The following is an 8,134-nucleotide window of genomic DNA, read 5'->3' on the forward strand; positions in this document are numbered from 1 at the left end:
GGGGGGGGGGGGGGGGGGGGGTTAGCTATTAATTAATTATTAGATTAGATGTCAGATTTTTTCATTAGAAACATACAACACTTGTGAAACTGAAGATCTACATTGTGCTATTTGGGGGGAATCGGCCGTGCGAGCTCTGCTCGCGCCACCCCCCAAGTTATGAATATTACCTTGTTCTCACTGGAATGGGCCGACTTGCAGTGCCTTGGTCAAATCGCCCCTGAGATCCGTTAAAAGAATAAGCCACATCACAACAGATCTGATCGAAAGCCTTCTTTTTTTCGGAAGCAGTAGTCAGGGAGCACCCGCAATAAGCCCATCAGCATGCTGGTTTCAGTCTCGAAACATGTACAACAACCACCTTCTCTAATCATATATCAGGGAGCACCTGGCGCACCATTCTTGCAGTGTGAAATAGCGGAAGCAAAATATCTGCGCCACTCTTGTACACGTGGCGTCGGAGAAAGTTTGTCCGCAAGTAGGGCCCTTAGCAGGCGCGTGTCGACGCGGTTTCTGCATTCTTTCCTCCTGCTGCTCGACATCAAGGACGCTCTGAACCGAAGCAACACGCTGATTGTATGGCTGAACAATGGGTCCCTCAGGCGGAAGGCTTGCATCACTTGGTGGAGCTTCTGAAAAAATCATCGAGTCCCGTCTCAGAAGAGAGGCAAGTTGCTCAGGTATGCATAAGGGTCTGCCTCTCCATACCTGATGATCTGACTCGCAACATCTTGCAGCAACAAATTGAACAATTTCAGTCCATAGCTGACTATCCTTGCTACCTCGTTTATATTCTCACACATGGAAAGGGCGAGCTAGAAACCACCAGAACCGTGGCCGCCTTGGTTCTCAAGAATAACGCCCGGATGTTACTGAAAAGTCCGAGTCCTGTGGTCGAATATGTGAAGGCCAATGTTTTGGAGTCCGTGAGAGACCCATCATCAATGATTCGAACCAACTCCGGCACTTTAATTGCGTCTTTGCTCGCGTTGTTCGAACCACAGAACTGGCCACAGGGGTTGTTCTACCTCGTGGCTGCATTGGACTCTCCGGATGTGGGGGCACGCGAAGTGAGTGCACAAAGGTTTGTATTCTGAACATTGCTCACAGGTTCTCAGGGCGCCATCGACGCCCTGGATAAACTGTGTCAAGATTTTCCACGCAAGCTAGACGTGGAAATCGGAGGACAACGCCCGTTGGACTATATGATCCCGAAGTTCATTGCCATGACCAGTGATTCCTCACCACGAATACGGCAGCACGCGTTGAATGCAATCGCTCAGTTTGCATTAATCGAATCGCAATCTTTCAACGCGAACATTGATGGCTTCATGGCGTGTCTTTTCCGCTGTGCAGGTGATTCAGATCCCGACGTTCGACGAATGGTTTGCACAAGCCTCTCTATTCTGCTACGAGAACGGAGCGACAAATTGGTCCCCGAAATATCAAATGTTGCATCTTTTATGCTTTATTCCATGCAAGACAAAGACGAGTCTGTGGCTCTGGAGGCCTGTGAATTCTGGTTAACTTTCGCCGAAGACATGGATCTCGTCGATGCATTGCGTCCACTGCTAGGCAATCTTGTTCCGGCGCTCCTGCAGTCCATGATTTATACCGAAGAAGATCTTGCAATGCTCGAAGCAGATATTGATGATACCAATGTACCTGATCGAGATAGCGACATTCGACCTCAGCACTATGGTGCCAAGTCACACGGGGTAGGGGAGGGGCAGTCGGATACGCAGCCCGCCTTCAAGTCTCGCGATGCAGGAGGGGCAGAGGAAGAAGAATTCGAGGATTACGATTATGACGACGATGACGACGAATTCGTTTCGGAATGGAACAAGAGAAAATGCGCCGCTGCCGCTTTGGATGTGTTGGCTGTTCGTTTCGGTGCAGACTGTTTAGCGACGTTGCTTCCACTTCTGAAGGATCGACTATGGCATCAAGATTGGCTTATTCGTGAATCCGCTGTACTGGCCCTTGGTGCCATTGCTGAAGGTAAGTGTCTCGCATGGCACCATCGGAATTTCCCTCACACAGGGTAGGTTGTATGGATCCCCTGGAGCCTCATCTTCCCACCATTCTCCCTTATTTATGCTCGCAGTTACAAGATCCTAAGGTAACGTCGCCGACAGATCCAGTGTTCTATCGTCTCATGTATCTTCTAGCCATTACTGCGTTCTATCGCTTGCTGGTCTTTGGGAAGGTATGCACATTGGTGCACTGTCAACATTGAGCAGAATCAATATTTCATTCCAGCTTTAGAGGGCGTATGTGCTTCGTGCTGTGATATCGTTCGGCGTATTAATTTTCTGAAAGTTACTACACACGGTTTTAGACAACAACAAGAAAGTACAGGAAGCAGGCTGCAGTGCATTGGCGACGTTGGAAGAGGAAGCTGGCCCGGGTTTAGCACCGTATTTGGAGCCCATCGTCCAGAATCTCGTTACTGCTTTCTCCAAGTACCAGCACAAAAATTTGCTTATTCTTTACGATGCAATCGGAACGCTGGCCGATTCTGTGGGTGAAGCACTCAATAGACCAGCATGCATCGAAGTCCTGCTTCCTTCTTTGGAACAGAAATGGAGCGCATTGCAGGATGATGATGATGATCTCATTCCGCTCATGGAGGTGTGCTCACTTTCTTAAGTTAACAACGGAAGCCTGATTTATCTAAACTAGTGCTTATCATCCGTCACGGTCGCAGCTGGCCCTGGATTCTCCCCCTACGCACCTGCCATATTTCAACGATGCCTTCGAATTGTTCACGAGTCGCTTGTACGTTACCAAACGTTCGTTCAAAATCCCGATCTAGACGAGCCGGAGAAGTCATACCTCATTGTGTCCCTGGATCTTCTCAGCGGACTGGTCCAGGCATTGGGAGAATTACTTGCACCGATGATTACGAGCAGTGACCCCTCCTTCATGACTCTTCTCGCCGCTAGCTTGCAGGTAAGCCTTTGTTCTATTGTGCGCTTAGCCTGCTGATTGGTTTATGTCAGTATCCCCAGCCAGCCGTGCAGCAGTCGGCGTTTGCTCTTATTGGAGATCTTGCAATCTACTGCTTTAGCGTGCTCAAGCCATTCTTGCCTTCCATTATGCCAGACCTAATCAGCCAGATCTCGGGCGAACCTCGTGCTGAATATGTCAGTGTTTGTAACAACGCGGCGTGGTCTATTGGAGAGGTTGCCATTCGTTGTGGACCAGGTTGGCAACTGTTCCGTTTGATCAGCCCCTACTAATTGAGCATGCCGAGTAGATCCGGACTTTGCACAATATGTTCAGCCACTGCTGCAAAGTCTCGTTCCGATTTTGCTCCACCCGAAGTCTCCAAAGTCGCTGACGGAGAACGCCGCTGTTACCATCGGGCGGCTGGGGTATATCTTCCCAGCAGTGGTGGCTCCTCATTTAGATGTTTTTGCCGAGCATTGGTGCGCTAGTCGTCCATTTTAGTTCAAGGCAGAATTTTATCGTATGATTCAGGTGCCAGGCACTAGGTGACATCAAAGACAATGCGGAGAAGGATTCCGCCTTCAAGGGCTTTTGTGCACTCATCCTTAACAACGCGAGTGGTATTTCTAAGGTAATCGTTTGTTTCATGCAATGCAAACGATGCTCATGTCTATCAGGCATTCGTACCTTTCTGTAACGCCACGGCCAAGTGGCAAGCCCCAAGCCTAGAATTGAATTCAATGTTCCAACAAGTATGTACTTAGTTCAAACTGCGAGTTCCTGACTGATCTCCGCGCGTGTAGATATTTAGCGGCTTCAAATCAATGCTCGGCGAAAACTGGGAGCCTCAGATGGCGCAGGTCCCCGAGCCAACACGGTCTGTAATACGGCAGAGATACGGTGTCTGAGAGAAGAAACGGAAGTGTTGAGAGCCCTGATTTTCTGTGTTCACGTGGAGCTACTGCTTGCACACACCCCATTATACCAGCGCATGTCATATTACATACAATGTCTTGGAATCCAACATAACGTCCGTCAATTTGGTGATAAATGGATGAACAGTACTGCACCGAGGTCTGTGTGACCCAAGCCTGAGTATTGACTAGAAGCGCTTCGATGCTACCTTTTCTCTGTATATCCGATAACCCATGAACCCTCCGAAACACGCCACGCAAAGTAAGGTCAATTTGAAGAAAAATCCGCCCCAGCCTTTGGTGGGTTTTGATCTCGTCGTGGCCTGCCTTCTGCCAGAACTATAGGGCGTTTGCGTAACAAATGAATTCGCTTGAACTGATATAATACTGAACGAGGTTGTGAGTGTGGCAGAATCATATGCGTAGTACAACTCACTCATGAGCATCGGACACGTCACCAGTCAGAGCCGAGAACCCTAAGTATGGTCTCGGTGGTAGTACGACGTTGGGAATTGTGAAGCAAGGGGCCCATTCGTCCCCTGCTATAACCGTTAAGAAGACGGAGAGCGCGAAGTTATAGCCTTACAGCTTTTGTAATGAAGGGTGACCTACAGAAGTGGTGAGTGTATTTTCGTACTGTGAGCGCGAAGAGCGGACCTTCAAATAATCGTTCTTTATGTACGTGATGCGGAGTTTGGTGGCAATTTCTGCTCCTCGTACAGCAGCGGAGCATGCTCCATCTTCGTTGCCAGCACCGTCATTGCTCAGGTCATAAGATCTCAAAGAACGCGTCAATTCCATTTAGAGATATTTTGTGATTCGACGCCTCTCACTTTGTGCCGTCTCCCAACGCGCCGATGATGCGCGGGAAAGAATATGGATGCTTCGCATTAGGAAAGCTAGCATAACCTGAGCACTGGGGGTTGTTGACATCAGAAGTGAAGGCCTTACGTATCGATTATGATCCCTAACCCCTCAAATTTGTCTAGATTCATGCCATTGGCACCAATTTCTCGTTGGCACAATGATGGTTCTCACCTATGGACCCAAATACCGGACCAGGTTGAGCTCGAGTGGACGTTAACCAGATGGCCATGCCGTCTCCGAAGAGGTGCGCGTGTTGTCCATCAACAGAAAACGCAATCTCGAGCTCAAAGTTACTGAATTCTCCATTTTGTCAGTTGCTCATGATGAGGGGATGAGGAGTGCGTACTCTGACGACAGCGGCAATCGAGACCAAAGCCAGCCCATTTGATGCGGTCGATCTTGGGTTAACTTTCACAGCACAAGTTAGGACCCAGTAATAGAATGCGATGAGCCACATATATACCCGGATGTGCTTATTTGTATTCTGTGAAGCAGATTAATTGGCATGAAGGACCGCGAAGACAACAGGACATACAACTATGGCATCGGCACCAAAGTCAAACCATCTGGGTAGTGTAAGTGACACATAGGATCGCATGTTACGCATTACCGATTCTGCAAGTCTTGATCAACGTATGGGGCATAGAGCGAGTGGGTCCTTATGGGGATCTATTTGGAGAAAGTCAAGTCTCGTGCCTCATTCGAGTGTGAGGAGGGCCAACCGTGTGTGTGTCATTGGCACCCTGGGCAACCTGCGGGACGATGGCACCCAAAAAGAAAAATGCGAGGTAAGGCAAAATCATTCTGGTCTTGGTCTGGGATCTCTTGCCCCTGGCGTTCAGAGCTACTTGTTTTGCTTGCAGGGTACTGCCGAAGTGATGATACGTGTGCCAGAACCTCACTCAGGGTGCACAGGGACCCATGTGTACCCTCCCCGATGTGTTTCCGCGCAAATAAATGTATTGTAGTCCGCAATGGACAGAATCAGAGGGATGGCATTGACAGGTTGATAAAAACAAGAAAGTATGGCGTGGGTGGGTGCTGCTAATCTACAAGGGTGAATGCACAGGTGCAATAAACAAACAACCTCGTCGTTCTCGGCATAATATACAGCCATTGCAGCTCTACTTGGCGATGGTAGCATTGTTGTAAATGAGCTTGTTCACGGTCCCGGCAGGAAGATCGGTGAGAATTCCTTCAGTAGCCAGATTGATGAGTGCTTTCTTCAGCTGAGCGGGAGTGATGATCGCAGGGACCGGTGCAACCGATGAATCCAGCATATTCTGCACCGGAAGAAGAGGGAAGGGCAGGAACCTTCCCAGGATGGAGCTGAGATACGAAACAGTTGTCTGCTTGGGAGGAATGAAGGCCAATGCCTCGGGGACAAAGCCACCGAGCACCGGGTCGAACGATGCTGAAGGATAGATGGAAAGGAGGTATGCCAGAAGACCAGCAGTGTGGGGAGAAGCCATGGAGGTCCCGCTGATGGTGTTAGTAGACATGTTGGAAGTCGCCCAGGTAGATAGAATGTTCAAACCAGGAGCAAATACGTCCACACATTTGCCAAAGTTGGAGAAGTAGGCTCTCTGGTCCGCAAGTGCTGTGAGATGTGCATCAGATGACCAGAACAGTAGATATTTTGACAGACTCACTGCTTGCGCCAACAGTGACGGCTAATTCAGCCGCAGCGGGCGAGTAGTCACATGCATCCTTGTTATCATTGCCTGCGGCGACAGCAAAATGCATGCCGTTCTCTACGGCCCCGTTGACCGCAGCATCAAGTACCTTGCTTTTCCCACCACCTAGAGACATATTTGCGACACTGCCTTTGTGCTTTGTCCTTCCGGACTGAGCGAGCTCAGCCTTGGCTTCTGCAAGCTTCTTTGACGCCTGCGAAGCGGCCCAGTTCACGCCGCTCACAACACCGGACATAGAGCCAGAGCCATTGGCACCGAGGACCTTCACAGCAATGACATTTGCGGACTTGGCGACGCCATATGTGCGGGAAGCGATGGTGCCCGCACAATGAGTACCTGCAATAACGTCAGCCAACCGCGAGGATACGCACACGAATTTGTATATACCGTGTCCATTGCCATCGTAGTCGCCATCGTCTACGAAGGTCTGGCCCCACTTGGCACGGTTTTCGAATTCCACGTGATCGATACGAATCCCGGTGTCGATGACATACACATCGACTCCATCCCCACCATCCTCGTCATAGAGATATTCCTTAAAAGTACTGAGACGCAGCGCTGGACGATGGGATACCCGGGCGAGACCCTTATTGAGACAGAACAGGTGAGATAAGCTGATCAAGGCACATGGCGGGACGTACCCAAGGTGCGTTCCGTTCCTTGACGACGTCTCCTTGCGTATGCACAACCTGATCCTTCTCGACGTAGTCAACTTCTGGCTGCATGCGAATGCTGTCTAACGTTGCTTCGGAGAAGCGACCTGCGTATCCTTTGACACCGGCAGAGCCATCGTAAAAATGCTGGACACCTCCTTCATCCTCAGCGGAAAGGGGATTCAGACCCGTGAATTGCTGCAGGAGTGCGAGATGCGAGGTGATCTGATCAACGGATACATCCTTTTTGAACACGATGATGTAGGAGTCATCTATCGGCTGAGGCGGATCCGCCAACAAGGGAGCAAAGGCAAGCGAGGCCTGCGACGGTGCGTCGGGATGATAGCCGGTAGAGAGTGGTGAAGCAACAACAGTGATCGAGGTCAGTGCAAGTGCACTGATCAAGACAGAGGGCAGCATTGTTTGGGGGAAAAGGTGAGTAAACCGAACTGAGGAAAGAGGAGTGCGTTTAAGGAGAGAGGGGGTAGGAGGAGGAGGAGGAGCGAGAGGGGTGTTGACGCGGCCCTCTCAGCCTCCTTGTAGCCTGCGCAACAGGGGGGAATGAATGGTCGCGTGAGATAACGGAAGCGTTTCTAGCATAGCCACCTGGCGCTTCCCTTGGTACTTCCGATTGGTCCGTTGCCCACCTCTCCCCGGCTATTTTTGCCGTGTGTAAGAGAACCTCCCCCTCTTTGTGACGAGGCCCCAACCACCTAAGCACTAGTTCCATAACGTAGATTATCAGTTGGCGGATCAAATGGGTTAGCGGGTCACCATATAAAACATAGTAACTTCCAGTCCCGATTACACCACAACACACTTAAAAATTGCCCTTGTAATTTCGGCCTTGCTATAAAACTATGACCAGGGCTTCATTGCTCACTGTTTGAAAATGCTCAAATAATTGTTATTGCACCGAACTGGAAAAACGGAAGCAAATTTGGAGCCCAAGCACAGTATGACAGAAAGATGGCTATTTTTGAGATATTGAATACCACTGAGAGGTAGCCTGCCTCATAGTTATATAGTGAGTCCAAAAGTACAAGGG

General features: G+C 49.8%; 3 protein-coding genes across 3 annotated transcripts; 1 reads left to right on the top strand and 2 right to left on the bottom strand.

The window, feature by feature from the left end:
* Positions 1-578: 578 nt before the first annotated feature.
* Positions 579-3,863, top strand: DACRYDRAFT_59902 (ARM repeat-containing protein; the record flags this gene model as incomplete). Its single annotated transcript, XM_040775590.1, has 12 exons — positions 579-680; positions 738-1,070; positions 1,119-2,001; positions 2,049-2,122; positions 2,172-2,273; positions 2,323-2,634; positions 2,686-2,955; positions 3,006-3,210; positions 3,260-3,434; positions 3,487-3,586; positions 3,633-3,707; positions 3,759-3,863. The coding sequence occupies 12 exons, from the start codon at positions 579-581 to the stop codon at positions 3,861-3,863; spliced, it is 2,736 nt and encodes a 911-aa protein (XP_040623845.1).
* An 82-nt stretch (positions 3,864-3,945) lies between these two features.
* Positions 3,946-5,590, bottom strand: DACRYDRAFT_25388 (uncharacterized protein). The gene is made up of 12 exons (XM_040774139.1): positions 5,459-5,590; positions 5,347-5,405; positions 5,272-5,302; positions 5,200-5,220; positions 5,083-5,144; positions 4,908-5,029; positions 4,821-4,854; positions 4,703-4,768; positions 4,527-4,647; positions 4,456-4,477; positions 4,306-4,408; positions 3,946-4,256 (listed from the first exon to the last, which is right to left on the bottom strand). The coding sequence occupies exons 1-12, from the start codon at positions 5,537-5,539 to the stop codon at positions 4,058-4,060; spliced, it is 921 nt and encodes a 306-aa protein (XP_040623846.1). The 5' UTR covers positions 5,540-5,590; the 3' UTR covers positions 3,946-4,057.
* A 94-nt stretch (positions 5,591-5,684) lies between these two features.
* DACRYDRAFT_25389 (uncharacterized protein) lies at positions 5,685-7,567 on the bottom strand. The gene is made up of 4 exons (XM_040774140.1): positions 7,075-7,567; positions 6,821-7,019; positions 6,389-6,769; positions 5,685-6,336 (listed from the first exon to the last, which is right to left on the bottom strand). The coding sequence occupies exons 1-4, from the start codon at positions 7,504-7,506 to the stop codon at positions 5,861-5,863; spliced, it is 1,488 nt and encodes a 495-aa protein (XP_040623847.1). The 5' UTR covers positions 7,507-7,567; the 3' UTR covers positions 5,685-5,860.
* Between the last annotated feature and the right edge of the window lie 567 nt (positions 7,568-8,134).

This window comes from Dacryopinax primogenitus (assembly GCF_000292625.1).
Source record: "Dacryopinax primogenitus strain DJM-731 SS1 chromosome Unknown DACRYscaffold_25, whole genome shotgun sequence".
Lineage (NCBI taxonomy): Eukaryota > Fungi > Basidiomycota > Dacrymycetes > Dacrymycetales > Dacrymycetaceae > Dacryopinax > Dacryopinax primogenitus.